We start from the raw sequence: 16,102 nt of genomic DNA on the forward strand, positions 1-16,102 counted from the left end.
TCATCCTATAATTGTAGCGGCAAATTATTATATCGTTTAAGAGATCGCTCCATTATCTCTCTAGCCACTTCGGAGACAACATGGTTTTAAGAGAATGTTGTATCGTTACGTATGTGAGCTCTTCAGAGACTTTCAGAGCTTCTCGAAAGATAAATCTTCATAACACAGTCTTTTGATTAATAGTGTCTTTATTGCTGAAGAAAAACAGTAAGACATTCATCCAACCTTCTTCTCTGACTGGTACACTTTAATCTTCATCAAACTCCAGCATATCGCTTTTAAACGTTAGAAAACTCCTCGTGTCTCGGCAAAACTCCATATGGTCGAAGGGTATTCCTTCTAGCCATGTTGAGCTCTAAAATTAAACTAACTAGCAAACTAAGCCACTGCGCAAGAGGACCCAGCAACAAACACGCCACCGACTACATAATAAATCCCACCCACATAATAACGGGCAAACTAAACTTTAAAGGCAAATGCCATAATTAATGACACACAAAATAAAGCCAATGAGCATACATGTGGAATATAGAACAGCACATCACAGGAACGGGCCCCTCGGCCCACTAGCCCCATGCTGAATATTATGCCAAGCCAAACCGATCTCAATTGCCTGCAAATGATCTACATCCCAGCACCTCCATGTGCCCATCCAAAAGCCTCCCAAAGGCCACCATCACATCTGCCGCCACCACCCCCTGCGGGACACTCCAGGCTCTCGCCACTTTACATTGAATAAATCTGCCCTGCACATCTCTAACAAATTTTACTGAAACTCCAATCCAGACAGCATTCTTGGAAACTCCTCTGCACTCTCCAAAGCCCCCCATCCCTCCTGCAATGAGGTGACCAGAACTGCACGCCACACTACAAACGTATCCCAACGAAGTCCCATAGAGCTGCATTATGAGCTCAACTCGCACATTCAGTGCCCCAGCGATACCATACGTCTTCTTCACCCGCTATCCATCTGTGCCGCTATGAACCGGGCAGCACGGTGGCGCAGTGGTAGAGCTACTGCCAACCGTGCTAGAGACCCGGGTTCGATTCTGACTACGGGTGCTGTTTGTACGGAGTCTGAACGTCGTCCCTGTGACCTGCGTGGGTATTATTTGAATGCTACGATTTCCTCCCACACTCCAAATCCATACAGGTTTGTAGGTTAATTGGCTTTGGTAAAGATTGTAAATTGTCCCTAGTATGTAGTATAGCTCGAATGTGCGGGGTGAACTTGGTGGGTCGAAGGTCCTGTTTCCACACTGTATCTCTAAATTAAACTAAACTTGGAAGTGAGCAATGAACTTGGATGGAGAGGATGTATTTATTGTTACCTACTGTTTTTCCAATGGGGAAAAGACATGGTGGGTTTTCCTGAATCATGGTAGTTTCATTGCTGCTAGCTCTTGCAAGGTTTTTTTTTTTTACGCGTAGTGTGGAGGAGACCTGACTCTTGTGTTTTGTTTGTAGGAAGTACATGTATGCAAGGCATTTTTGGGCTTGGTTTACTTTCTTTATGAATCGTATTCTTTTCTTAATTTTATAGACACTTGTTCAAGAACAATGATTCCAGGTTCTACGCTTTCTCAAAGTATGTACATGGGTGATATGACAGCTCCTGGCCTTTCACAAATTATTCCATGTGTTCCAGATACTCAGTCGTCACAGAAACACAGTACTAGGTAAATGAACACAGGGCATACTTTGTAGTCGAGATGTACAAACTAATTGAATGATTTATGCTCGATATATTCAGTCTTGTTCAATCTTTCTAAATTTATGTTTTCTGTATTAGTGTCATTTAACCATTTTTTAACATTTTAATTATTTTAAAGATAATGATCAAGTTTTGTAGATAACTTAATCTGATTGATCTCTGCTTAACGTGCGTGATTTACAGTGCTCTCCATAATGTTTGGGACAAAGACCCATCATTTATTTATTTTCCTCTGTACCCCACAATTTGAGATTTGTAATAGAAAAAAATCACATGTGGTTAAAGTGCGCATTGTCAGATTTTAATAAAGGCCAATTTTATACATTTTGGTTTCACCATGTAAAAATTACAGCAGTGTTTATGCATAGTCCCCCCATTTCAGGGCACCATAATATTTGGGACACAGAAATGTCATGTGAATGAAAGTTATCATAGAAACATAGAAAATAGGTGCAGGAGTAGGCCATTCGGCCCTTCGAGCCTGCACCGCCATTCAATATGATCATGGCTGATCATCCAACTCAGTATCCTGTACCTGCCTTCTCTCCATACCCCATGATCCCTTTAGCTACAAGGGCCACATCTAACTCCCTCTTAAATATAGCCAATGAACTGGCCTCAACTACCTTCTGTGGCAGAGAATTCCAGAGATTCACCACTCTCTGTGCGAAACTAATCATGTTTAGTATTTTATTGCATATCCTTTGCATTCAATGACTGCTTGAAGTTTGTGCTTCATGGACAGCACCAGTTGCTGGGTGTCTTTTCTGGTGATGCTCTGCCGGGCCTGTATTGCAGCCATCATTAGCTTATGATTGTTTTGGGGGCTAGTCCCCTTCAGTTTTCTCTTCAGCATATAAAAGGCATGCTCAATTGGGTTCAGATTGGGTGGTTGACTTGGCCACTTAAGAATTGACCATTTTTTAGCTTTGAAATACTCCTTTGTTGCTTTAGCAGTATGTTTGGGATCATTGTCTTGCTGTAGAATGAACCGCCGGCCAATGAGTTTTGAGGTATTTGTTTGAACTTGAGCAGATAGGATGTGTCTATACATTTCAGAATTCATTCTGCTACTACCATCATCAATGAAGATAAGTGAGCCAGTACCTTCAGCAGCCATACATGCCCAGGCCATAACACCCCCACCACCGTGTTTCACAGATGAGGTGGCATGCTTTGGATCTTGGGCAATTTCTTCTCTCCTCGATACTTTGCTTTTGCCATCACTCTGATATAAGTTCATCTTCGTCTCATCTGTCCACAAGACCTTTTTTCCAGAACTGTGGTTGCTCTTTTAAATACTTCTTGGCAAACTGTAACCTGGCCATCCTATTTTTGCAGCTAACCAGTGTAAAAATTGGAATTTAAAAAAAAAAATTTCCTAGCAATGAATCTGATTTTTAAATTTTTTGTGCTGCCAGAGCTCACATGAGCGCTGCTCCGGCACCTCTAAAAAAAAAAAAAAAAGCCAAGAAGATAAACAGCGGGGAATTTTAACTAGCGGGTGTGTGGTCGGGGAAGACCCATCACTGCTGAGATTCCCTGCAGGATGGGTGGAGCACTAGGACCCAGCAGAGGCACGTTATTGTGAAGGTTGTGGGCCGAGTGCTGCGCCTGGAACTCTGGTGAGCTCTGGCCCGCTTGTGTGTGTGTGTGTGTGTGTGTGTGTTTGTGTGTGTGTGTGCGCGCGCTAGGCAAAGAGACATTTCATGTAACATTTTTTGTAAAGATATATTTAGCTGTATGAAGTAATTTATTTCATGAAATATTTATCTTTTGGGGGTTATTTTACTGGTTGGGTGTTAGAACATTTCTAAACCTCTGTTATGTAAACTACCAGCAGAATGCTTGGGAATCACTTTAAATGTTTTGAAAATGCAGGAGCTTTTTCTTTATTATAGAGCAGGCATTATATTTGTCTTTATTATATAGAGATAATTCTTCTGTCATCAGCTGTGAAGGTCTTCCTTGGCCTGCCAGCCCCTTTGCGATTAGTAAGCTCACCAGTGCCTCCTAATGTTTGGGATCATCTTTCTTCTTAATGATGTTCCAAACAGTTGATTTTGGTAAGCCTAAGGTTTGGCTGATGTCACTAACAGTGTTATTCTTGTTTCTCAGTTTCATAATTGCTTCTTTGACTTTCATTGGCACAACTTTGGTCCTCATGTTGATAAACAGCAGTAAAAGAGCTGAGAGCTCTCTTATACCTGCATTAAGGAGGCAATTAAACACCCCTGAGCATCTACAAATACCTGTGAAGCCATGTGTCCCAAACATTATGGTGCCCTGAAATGGGGGACTATGTATAAACACAGCTGTAATTTCTACATGGTGAAACCAAAATGTATACAAATTGCCTTTAATCTGACAATGTTCACTTTAACCACATGTGATTTTTTTTCTATTACAAATCTCAAATTGTGGAGTACCGAGACAAATAAATAAATGATGGGACTTTTTCCCAAATATTATGGAGGGCACTGCATCTGTTTGACACCTTCTTCACATTACCTAGTACTTAAAATAGCTGTTCAACCTGTTCTTCAGAATCCTTTACCGTTTTACCTCTGTTGCTAGAGACCATGTTCTGAAGTTGTTTGTTCACTTTCTGTACTGTTCCGTAAAAAGCTGTTTGCCACTTTTGTGGCTAGTGGCTGTTTGCCGCCTTTGATTGGTTTAGTGCGTCACATCTTCTTGTGGTCTTGTGCTCAAAACTTCAGAAGGCATGTTTGAGCTTTGGAAAAAATGCAAAATAGATTTATTTGGGTATTGCATTCATTACAGAAAATAGTTTCAAAATATTTGCAAATCTAAAACTTCATTGGCGCAGAGAAAAATGGACCTATTTGATAATCTGAAGGAATATGAGGGAAAATAGAGAAAAATATTTGTCATAGTCATACAGTGTGGAAATAGGCCCTTCGGCCCAACTTGCCCACACCGGCCAACCTGTCCTATTTATGTTGATTGTTCCCTTGGTAAAAAGGGAACGATAACCTTGGTTTAACGTTAGAACAATACGGGTCCCATCATAAACAACTATTGAAATGAACTTGCATCACAGTATTTAAACGGGATTTTGAATTAAAATATTGTAATAGAGAAGGAAGGAGAAAACTACTGTTAAATTTGTTGTGTGGATTGACTGTTAATGGATCAAAATGTTCCATTGCTATCTATTATTTTACAGTGGTGTCCTTGGTGGCACAGTTCCCCCCCCCCCCCCCCCCCCGCAGATTTGTAGTAGGGGGCATCTTGGTCGGCATGGGGAAATTGGGCCGAAGGGCCAGTTTCATGCTGTATCACTCCATGACCTAAAATGTTGACACAAAGTGCTGGAGTAATTCAGTTGGTCAGGCGGCATCTCTGGAGAACAGGGATAGATGACATTTTGGGTCGAGACCCTTCTTCAGATTGATTCAGGTGGGTGGGAGGAGAAAGCTGAAATAGAGGAGGGGCAGGACAAAGCTTGGCAAGTAATAGGTGGATACAGGAGAGAGGGGGGGTTTGATAGGCAGATGGTTGGACAACAGCCAAAGCTAAAAACTCAATAGGTGTGAGATAAGGAGAAAAGTGTGAATTGCTTAAGGAACATAGCTAGAAGGGGAAGAGGATGGAGGTGGCCCAGAGGAGAAAGGTCAGAATTGGAAATGGGAATGTGAGTTACAATGTCTAGCAACTGGGAGATCCAGCAGGCCTTGACGGACCGCACGCAAGTGTTCAGTCTAATAGCTGCTGAGTCTACGCTTGGGCTCGCCGATGTAAAATGGACAAGGGAGAGCCAGTGGATGTCGTGAACCTGGACTTTCAGAAAGCATTTGATAAGGTCCCACATAGGAGATTAGTGGGCAAAACTAGGGCACATAGTATTGGGGGTAGAGTGCTGACATGGATAGAGAAGTGGTAGGCAGACAGGAACAAAGAGTAGGGATTAACGTGTCCCTTTCAGAATGGCAGGTAGTATATTTACAATATACATCAATGATTTTGATGAAGGGATTCAAAGTAACATTAGCAAATTTGCAGATGACACAAAGCTGGGTGGCAGTGTGAATTGTGAGGAGGATGCTATGAGAATGCAAGGTGACTTGGACAGGTTGGGTGAGTGGGCAGATGCATGGCTGATGCAGTTTAGTGTGGATAAATGTGAACACTTTGGTAGCAAAAACAGGAAGGCAGATTACTATCTAAATGGTGTCATGTTGGGAAAAGGGGAAGTACAATGGGATCTTGGGGCCCTTGTTCATCAGTCAATGAAAGTAAGCATGCAGGTACAGCAGGCAGTGAAGAAAGCGAATGGCATGTTGGCCTTCATAACAAGAGTTGAGTTTAGGAACAAAGAGGTCCTTCTGCAGTTGTATAGGGCCCTAGTGAGCACACCTGGAGTATAGTGTGCAGTTTTGGTCCCCTAATTTGAGGAAGGACATTCTTGCTATTGAGGGAGTGCAGCGTAGGTTTTAAAGGTTAATTCATGGGATGGCAGGACTGCCATATGTTGAGAGAATGGAGCGGCTGGGCTTGTATACTCTGGAGTTTAGAAGGATGAGAGGGAAATCTTATTGAAACATATAAGATTATTAAGGGTTTGGACACGCTAAGAGGCAGGACACATGTTCCCGATGTTGGGGGAGTCCAGAACCAGGGGCCACAGTTTAAGAATAAGGGGTAAGCCATTTAGAACGGAGACGAGGGAACACTTTTTCTAACAGAGAGTTGTGAGTCTGTGGAATTCTCTACCTCAGAGGGTGGTGGAGGCCGGTTCTCTGGATACTTTAAAGAGAGAGCTAGATAAGGCTCTTAAAGATAGAGGAGTCAGAGGTTATGGGGAGAAGGCAGGAACGGGGTACAGATTGGGGATGATCAGCCACGATCACATTGAATGACTTTGCTGGCTCAAAGAGCCGAATGGCCTACTCCTGCACCTATTGTCCATTGTCTATTGTGGCGGGATTGTCAGAGGATGACGTGTTGTATGTAGAGTCTGGCGTGGTGTAAAATAGGGATCAGCGGAACACTTTCCTTGTTCGGGTTAAAGGAAGGGGGAGCGAGGCAGAACTTAGGGACACAGGATCCATTCACAACAGCAGGGGGGAAACTACGTTTTCCAAGGAACAAGGATATCATGGATGTTCTAGAATGGAAAGCCTCATGGGAGCAGATGTGACTGGAATGGACCAGAAATGTTAACTGATTCTCATTTCAAGAAGCTGCCTAACTGCTGAATGTTTCCATAATTTTCACTTTCTATGTCAGGTTTTCAGTAACAAGTTTTTTATATTTTTACATACTGTGAAGAGAGATGCAGAGTTAATATTTCAGTCAATGGCTTTTTGCCATTGATCTGAAGCGAAAACTCTGTTTTTCCCTCCACACATGCTGTCTGATATGCTGAGCCTTACCAGTAATTTCCTTTTATACTTTGTAACAGTAGATGGAGCAGTTGTCTCAACGTCGGGCTTACTCTGCCACTCAACCCTATTATTGTAGTTTGTGACAGTAGAAAGAGTCAACGAGTAGCAAAGAGTCTGCTGGAGGAACTCACTGGGTTCAGTCACATCTGCGGAGGAAGGGGATTGTTGACGTTCACAGAAATGATAACCATATAACAATTACAGCACGGAAACAGGCCATCTCGGCCCTACAAGTCCGTGCCGAACACTTATTTTCCCCTAGTCCCATCTACCTGCACTCAGACCATAACCTTCCATTCCTTTCCCATCCATATACCTATCCAATTTATTTTTAAATGATAAAATCGAACCTGCCTCCACCACTTCCACAGGAAGCTCATTCCACACAGCTACCACTTTCTGAGTAAAGAAGTTCCCCCTCATGTTACACCTAAACTTCTGTCCCTTAATTCTGAAGTCATGTCCTCTTGTTTGAATCTTCCCTACTCTCAATGGGAAAAGCTTATCCACGTCAACTCTGTCTATCCCTCTCATCATTTTAAAGACCTCTATCAAGTCCCGCATTAACCTTCTGCGCTCCAAAGAATAAAGACCTAACTAATTCAACCTTTCTCTGTAACTTAGTTGCTGAAACCCAGGCAACATTCTAGTAAATCTCCTCTGTACTCTCTATTTTGTTGACATCCTTCCTATAATTGGGCGACCAAAATTGTACACCATACTCCAGAATTGGTCTCACCAATGCCTTGTACAATTTTAACATTACATACAACATTACAGGGTTTTGACTTGAGGTGTCTCCCATTCCTGTCCGCCAACCGAGTTACTCCTACAAATTGTTTGCTGAAACTCCAGATTCATGCATTTGCAGTCTCTTGTGTATCAAAAATGATTATAGAACTGCACAGCACAGAAACAAGCCCTTCCACCCACTCACATGCTGACCATCATGCCTATCTATACTAATCTCATTTGGAGGCATTTATTCCATATCCTTTATGCCTTGCTCATTCAAGCACCTATACAGATGGCTCTTAAATGGTGTTGCTGTTCCTGCCTCCAACACCTCTCAAAGCACTTCCCAGATATAGGCTCTCTTTGTCTAAAATATATCTCTCTCAGATCTCCTTTAAAACTCCTCCCTCTCACTTTAAACCAATGATTTTAGACATCCTTACGTATTGACGGAAGCTATTGAATTTAGACAATAGGTGCAGGAGTACGCCATTCGGCCCTTCGAGCCAGCACCGTCATTTAATGTGATCATGGCTGATCATCCACAATCAGTACCCTGTTCCTGCCTTCTCTCCATATCCCTTAACTCCGCTATCCCTAAGAGCTCTATCTAACTCTCATGAAAGCATCCAGAGAACCAGCCTCCACCGCCCTCTGAGGCAGAGAATTCCACACACTCACAACTCTGTGTGAAAATGTTTTTCCTCATCTCCGTTCAGCCATGATTACAATGATCGAAGGCCGAATGGCCTCCTGCACCTATTTTCTATATAAATGGCTTACCATTTATTCTTAAAGCATGGCCCCCTGGTTCTGAACTCTCACAACATTGGGAACATGTTTCCTGCCTCTAGGGTGTCCAAATCCTTAATAATCTGATGTTTCAATAAAATTCCCTCTCATCCACCTAAATTCCAGAGTGTACAAGTCCAGCCGCTCCAAGCTATCAACGTATGACAGTCCCGCCATCCCGGGAATTAAACTCGTGAACCTACGCTGCACTCCCTCAATAGCAAGAATGCCTTTCCTCAAGTTTGGAGACCAAAACTGCACACAATACTCCTGGCAACTTGAATTTCACTACACCAATTGGTGTATGTGACAATAAATGAACCTTATGCACCTTATTTATTTATTTATTTATTTTTATTAGAAGTACAGTAAATTACAGTAATACACATCACATATATCTTATTACATTTTGTTGTACCACTTCGTTTTTCGAGCTTTAAAAAAGGTAGAATTAAAAGAAGTGAGCAAGAATCGTGAAGGTGCAGGAAAGTGTTGGGAGAAGAAAGCCCCTTAGGGAAGAAGTTAGAGAAGGAAGTAAAGAAAGGAAATAAGACCCTAGAAAGAAAAGAAAGGAAAAGGAAAAACAATCGCTCCATTGTAACACAAAACTCCGCAAAAAAGGATATACCAACCGTGTTTTTTTAAAAGTTTATTTTATACCCCCCGTTACCAGATCCTGGTACCATTTATATTTTAAATTACTATTGCACCTTATGCTTGTAATAGTTCCGTAAATGCAGACCACGTCTTTTGGAAGTGGTCTGCTTTGCCTGCTAGGAGGAGTCTCATCTCTTCCAAGTGTAGTGTTTCGAACATGTTTCAAATCCACATTTTTATTGTTGGGATTGGAGCATTTTTCCAAAATTTGAGTATAAGCTTTTTTCCCATTATTAGCCCGTAATTAAGTAAGTTCTTTTGAAACACATTTAATTCGGGGTTACCTTCCGATATTCCAAAAATGATCCATTCTGCTTTTGGTACAAGTTTTATTTTAAATAATTTTGTGAAGATTTCAAATATTTCGTTCCAGAAGTTTTGAATTTTTATACAGAAAACAAAAGAGTGCGCTATGGTAGCTTCGCTATGGTAGCTTCTTGTGACTGACATTTATCACAAATGGGTGAGACATTGGGGAAAAGTTTATTTATTTTAGGTTTTGAATAATATAGTCTATGTAATGTTTTATATTGAATTAGAGTATGTCGTACGTTGATCGAGCATTTATGCACATATAGTAAGTGTTTATCCCAGCTCTCTTTTGAAATTTTTATAGCTAGTTCTTGTTCCCAGTCTCTTCTAATACCATCGGTTGTAGGTATTTCTATATTTAAAATAATGTTGTATAAGTATGATATTAGATTTGCTGATTCAGCCTTTGTCTTCATGGCTTCATCCAATAAGTCTGGGGGCATGTCTTTTGTGTATACTTTTCAGATAGTCACGGATTTGAAGATATTTAAAATATTGATTATTTTTCAAATTATATTTCAGTTGTAATTGTTGAAATGATAATAATTTTCCTAATTCATACGTCTCCGAGCGTTTTGATTCCCATTCTTTCCCATTGTGTAAATGATTTATCTATAATTGAGGGTTTAAACGCCGGGTTATTTACTATTGGCATTAAAAGAGATAGATTTCTTAATTTTAGATTCTGTTTTATTTGTTTCCAAGTTCTAATTGTGCTATGTATCATTGGATTTTTATTATAATTTTTGTTATTCAGATTCATTGGTGAGAGGAGAGTCGCTCCTGTATTATAACCATATAACAATTACAGCACGGAAACAGGCCATCTCGACCCTTCTAGTCCGTGTCAAACACGTATTCTCCCCTAGTCCCATACACCTGCATTCAGACCATAACCCTCCATTCCTTTCCCGTCCATATAACTATCCAATTTATTTTTAAATGATAAAAACGAACCTGCCTCCACCACCTTCACTGGAAGCTCATTCCACACAGCCACCACTCTCTGAGTAAAGAAGTTCCCCCTCATGTTACCCCTAAACTTCTGTCCCTTAATTCTCAAGTCATGCCCCCTTGTTTGAATCTTCCCTACTCTCAGTGGGAAAAGCTTATCCACGTCAACTCTGTCTATCCCTCTCATCATTTTAAAGACCTCTATCAAGTCCCCCCTTAACCTTCTGCGCTCCAAAGAATAAAGCCCTAACTTGTTCAACCTTTCTCTGTAACTTAGTTGCTGAAACCCAGGCAACATTCTAGTAAATCTCCTCTGTACTCTCTCTATTTTGTTGACATCCTTCCTATAATTAGGCGACCGAAATTGTACACCATATTCCAAAATTGGCCTCACCAATGCCTTGTACAATTTAACATTACATCCCACGGAGAGCAGTCCTCTCTCTCCATTACAATCCTGTCCACCTGCTGGGCAGAGTTGTCCAGCAGGTGAATCATATTTTTAATATTTACTGCCCAATTATAGTACATAAAGTTAGGGAGCGCTAAACCACCCATCTCTTTTGGTTTACTAAGGTGTGCTCTTTGTATTATGTGGGATTTGTAATTACATATAAAATTTGTAATGTCTGAGTCTAGTTTTTTGAAAAACTTTTTTGGAAGATATATTGGAATTGATTGAAATAAATATAGGATTTGTGGTAAACAGATCATTTTTATAGCATTTATTCGACCTATTAAGGACACCGGGAGTGTTTTCCAGAATTTGATTAGATTATTTAGTTTCTTAAGTAAGGGGCTTATAATTGGCATTAAACATAGCGTGATAGTTTCTAGTGATTTCAATTCCTAAATATTTAAAATTTTCTGTGGCTATTTTAAAGGGGAATTTCAAGAGATGTGTTGAGTCTTTCGGTTTTATCGACATAATTTCACTTTTGTTCCAGTTTATTCTGTATCCTGAGAAAGATCCAAAGTCCTCAATTAGATTTAATATGTTTGGTATACTGATTTGGGGTTTTGTGATATACAGTAATACATCGTCTGCGTATAAGGATATTTTGTTATTTGAATATTTTGTATTATAACCGTAAATATCCGGGTGTGTTCTAATTTTTTCAGCTAAAGGTTCAATTACCAGAGCGAATAACAGCGGTGATAATGAACATCCTTGCCTATTGCCCCTTGTTAATTGGAATTTCGTAGATAGTATATTATTAGTTAATATTCTAGCTGTGGGTTTGTTATATAATAATTTTATCCATGCGATGAAGTTCTCTCCCATTTGAAATTTTTGCAATACTTTAATCATATAATCCCATTCTACTTGATCAAACGCTTTTTCTGCGTCCAATGAAATGATAGATAACTCTTGTTCTTGAGGTTTGTGAGAGTGCATTATGTTAAGCAGACGTCTCAGGTTATTAAATGAATGTCTCTTAGGTATATATCCCGTTTGGTCCTCATTTATTAATTTACTAACATATTGACTTAGTCTTCTAGCTAGTGTTTTCGCTAACATTTTTTGATCCGTATTTAACAAAGCAATAGCTCTATATGAGCCTGGTTCTTCTATATCTTTATCTTTTTTTAAGTATTAATGTGATCATTGATTCTGCTAGTGTTTCAGGTAAGATTTGTTCTTTAAAAGCGTATGTATACATTTTCAGTAGACATGTAACTATGTCGTAAAAACATTTATAAAATTCATTACTGAATCCGTCTGGTCCTGGTGTTTTTCCATTCTTAAGTGTGTTTATTGTGTCTTCGATTTCCTTAGATGTAATGCACCTTATGGTGTCTCACTAGGGCCCTGTACAACTGCAGTAGGACCTCTTTGCTCCTATACTCAACTCCTCTTGTTATGAAGGCCAACATGCCATTCGATTTCTTCACTGCCTGCTGTACCTGCCTGCTTATTTTCAGTAACTGATGAACAAGGACCCCCAGATCCCGTTGTACTTCCCCTATTCCCAATTTAACACCATTTAGATAATAATCTGCCTTCTTGTTTTTGCCACGAAAGTGGATAATCTCACATTTATCCACATTAAACTGCATCTGCCATGCATCTGCCCACTCACCCAACCTGTCCGAGTCATCCAGCATCCTCATAGCATCCTCACAGTTCACACTGCCACCCAGCTTTGTGTCATCTGCAAATTTGCTAATGTTACTTTTAATCCCTTCATCCAAATCATCAATATATATTGTAAATAGCTGCGGTCTCAGCACCGAGCCTGCGGTACCCCACTAGTCACTCCCTGCCATTCTGAAAATTACCCTTTAATTTCTACCCTTTGTTTCCTGTCTGCCAACCAATTTTCTATCCATGTCAGTACCCTACCCCCAATACCATGTGCTCTAATTTTGCCCACTAATCTCCTATGTGGGACCTTATCAAATGCTTTCTGAAAGTCCAGCTACACTACATCCATTGGCTCTCCCTTGCCCATTATTCTGGTTACATCCTCAAATAATTGCAGAAGATTAGTGAGACATGATTTCCCCTTCGTAAATCCATGCTGACTTGGACCGATCCTGCGATTATCCAAATGTGCTGGTATTTCATCTTTTATTATTGACTCCAGCATCTTCCCCACCACCGATGTCAGGCTAACTGGTCCATAATTCCCTGTTTTCTCTCTGCCGCCCTTCTTAACGAGTAGGACAACATTAGGTACCCTCCAATCCACAGGAACTGATCCTGAATCTAGAACATTGGAAAATGATCACCAATGCATCCATGATTTCTAGAGCCACTTCCTTAAGTACCCTGGGATGCAGACCATCAGGCCCTGGGGATTTATCAGTCTTCAGTCCCATCAGTCTACCCAACACCATTTCCTCTCTAATATGAATCTCCTTCAGTTCCTCCGCCAACCTAGATCCTCTGGCCACTAGTACATCAGGAAGATTTTTTTTCTCATCCTTAGTGAAGACAGATCCAAACTACCTGTTCAACTTGTCTGCCATTTCCTTGTTTCCTAATAATAAATTCACCCTTTTCAGTCTTCAAGGGTCCAACTTTGGCCTTAACTAGTGTTTTCCTCTTCACATACCTAAAGAAGCTTTTACTATCCTCCTTTATATTCTTGGCTAGCTTACCTGTGTACCTATCTTTTCTCCCCGTATTGCCTTTTTAGTTATCTTCGGTATGTTGTATCTATGCTGGCAATTTGATCAGTTATTCACAATTTAAAGTCATATTAAAATCACTGTGCAAGATTGAGACAGCAAACCTCACATTCATCTCCTTTTCTAGATTGTTTCCTTTTTCGATCCATTTTCCAAAAGCCAGCTTTCCTAACCTGCACAGGCTGAAATTGTACAATTGTACAACTGGCTTCATCTACCAGGTTATATTTTGTCCTTGCAGCAATTTCTCTCACTTTACCCACCGCAGTCCCATCTATATTTTCCACTTCTAATTGCTTATGTTTCGGTTCCCATGAAAGGAGCCACCATATACCAAATATTTAATGTGTAGCAGGCACGGAAATCGCTGTCAAAACATGTGAGGGCACAATTTCTTGGTGGCTGCGCGCGCGAGCGCAAGGCCTTCGGTGGTGGGCTTGAATGGGTCTGTTCACGGGGTCTTTCATCGGCCTGCGGGGGCTTCAACATCGGGAGCCTTGATCGCCTCGATGCAGCAGTTTGATTTTAAGCCGCGACGGGCGCTGAAAGGCCCCGCAAATGGGCTGATTCAGCCCTTAGAAAGCGACTGATAAAGTCCGGATGACAAAACGTGTGGGGGGGGGATCGTCCCCCACCTCTCAAAGCGGGGGGGGGCGTGTCCCCTCTGTACCCTCCAGGATTTCCGCCCCTGATGTGTAGGAATGAACTGCAGAAGCTGGTTTAAACCAAAGATAGACACAAAATGCTGGAGCAACTCAGCGGGACAGACAGCATCTCTGGAGAGAAGGAATGGGTCGAGGCCTTTCAAACATTTAATACATTTTAAAGGAACAGTCAATTTGATATGAAAGTAATTTGATAAGTTAGCTGTAAGTAAACTTATCAAGTGTTGTCAAATTCTCTTACAGAACAAGCACAAGCGGACTGCACGTGATAGAAGAAACACTGGATATGGAAGAGCACAGCAAAGCGCTTACACAAGACATTTCTGCGGTAAATGAAACATCCAGCATGAGGCCATTAAATTCTACAGAAGTAAAATATGCGAACGAACAAAAGAGACAAACGTTTGCCATTTTTAATAACAAAACATCCTCACCAACAAAATCCACGAGTGCTCAGAAGAAAAGCAACTCCTGTTCGCAAAATCAATCCCTTTCTATCCGCAACTTCTTTCATCCAGCGGAAAAAAAAAGGTGAAAGTTCATAATATAAGAAAGTTACCAATTGAAACTGGCGTGTGTTTTTTTCTCTTCATCAGCGAGGTTATGCAATTTTAGTTTAATTCCATTCCATTTAGTTGTGTAATTTGATTGTGTACACACTAATTAAAACAAAGGCTCATTATTTGTTTTAGCATGCTCAGTTTGATAATCACATGTTTTAGTATGCTACTTGCAAACTCAGATAACCAATTGCAAATTGCATTCTGATGATCTCAAGATCAAAGTATACAGGGGTCGTACAGTCCTTGAAAGTCCTGGAACTTGAAACTCTGTTTTTCAAGGCTTTGAACATCCTTGGATTTATCATGGGTCCTTGAAAGTCCTTGAAAAAGCACTTTTTATGATAAAAGTATTAATTCATGCAGAGTAGTCGGAAAACATTGTTAGATATATTTGCTAACGACGTTCCCTGTAGGAGGAGGGGGAGGCGCACTAGGACCCAGCAGATTCGTGGGCTTGGTGCTGACTCTGGTGAGATGACGACGGCTCTGGCCCACTGGTGGCTGCTGCAGAGTTAGTCTGTGAGTGGGTGGGTGGGTATGTGTGGGGGTGGGTGTGTGCGTGTGTGGATGTGTGGGTGTGTGTGCGTGGGTATGTGTGTGTGAGAGTGTGTGCGTGGCCCCAGAGCTGCGGGAGAATCAGGGTGAGTTGGTGCTGGGCCAGCACCTCTGTAAAAATACATGATCACCGTCTTTTTCTCTACTTGCTTGATAATTATATTTCATGATAATTAGTGAGTGCAACTGTGCAATATTTTGTCATATTATTAAATTAAGTATTTATATGCTTTATTGTACTAGTTATACACTGGGATGTAGTGATCGGCTATAAACTTGTTTGACCCTCTTGGGAGACTAGCTTACCCCCCTCTCCCTCCCCCCCCCCCCCCCCCCAAGCAAAACCTGAAATGACGCCCCTATTTGACAGCTCCGGCACCTGTCAAATTAGCACTGCAACACTGGGTAGTGTGAGAACTTACACGTCAGTTTGCTATAAGCTATCAAGTTGAGGGTTTCAATGGAATTTTGAAATCAAAAAAGCAGTTCCATCCTTCGCAGATTTCGACGGAGACACTGTCTCTAACTCTTCTTTCTTCTTTCCCCCCCCGCCCCCCCCCCACCCTCACATCAGAAGAAAGGTCTCGACCCGAAACGTTGCGTAGT

At 41.1% G+C, this 16,102-nt stretch overlaps 1 protein-coding gene across 2 annotated transcripts in view; it reads left to right on the forward strand.

The window, feature by feature from the left end:
- The window catches only part of nbn (nibrin), a 62,670-nt gene that overhangs the window by 23,517 nt on the left and 23,051 nt on the right, over positions 1-16,102 (forward strand). Inside the window, exons 9-10 of one of the 2 annotated variants that reach the window (XM_033020161.1) lie at positions 1,544-1,679; positions 14,622-14,909. In XM_033020161.1, the coding sequence (XP_032876052.1) occupies positions 1,544-1,679; positions 14,622-14,909 (424 nt within the window). The remainder of the gene's footprint in view (positions 1-1,543; positions 1,680-14,621; positions 14,910-16,102) is intronic. The other variant, XM_033020162.1, reaches the window with a different exon arrangement.

The sequence above is a fragment of the Amblyraja radiata genome, chromosome 4 (genome assembly GCF_010909765.2).
Source record: "Amblyraja radiata isolate CabotCenter1 chromosome 4, sAmbRad1.1.pri, whole genome shotgun sequence".
NCBI lineage: Eukaryota > Metazoa > Chordata > Chondrichthyes > Rajiformes > Rajidae > Amblyraja > Amblyraja radiata.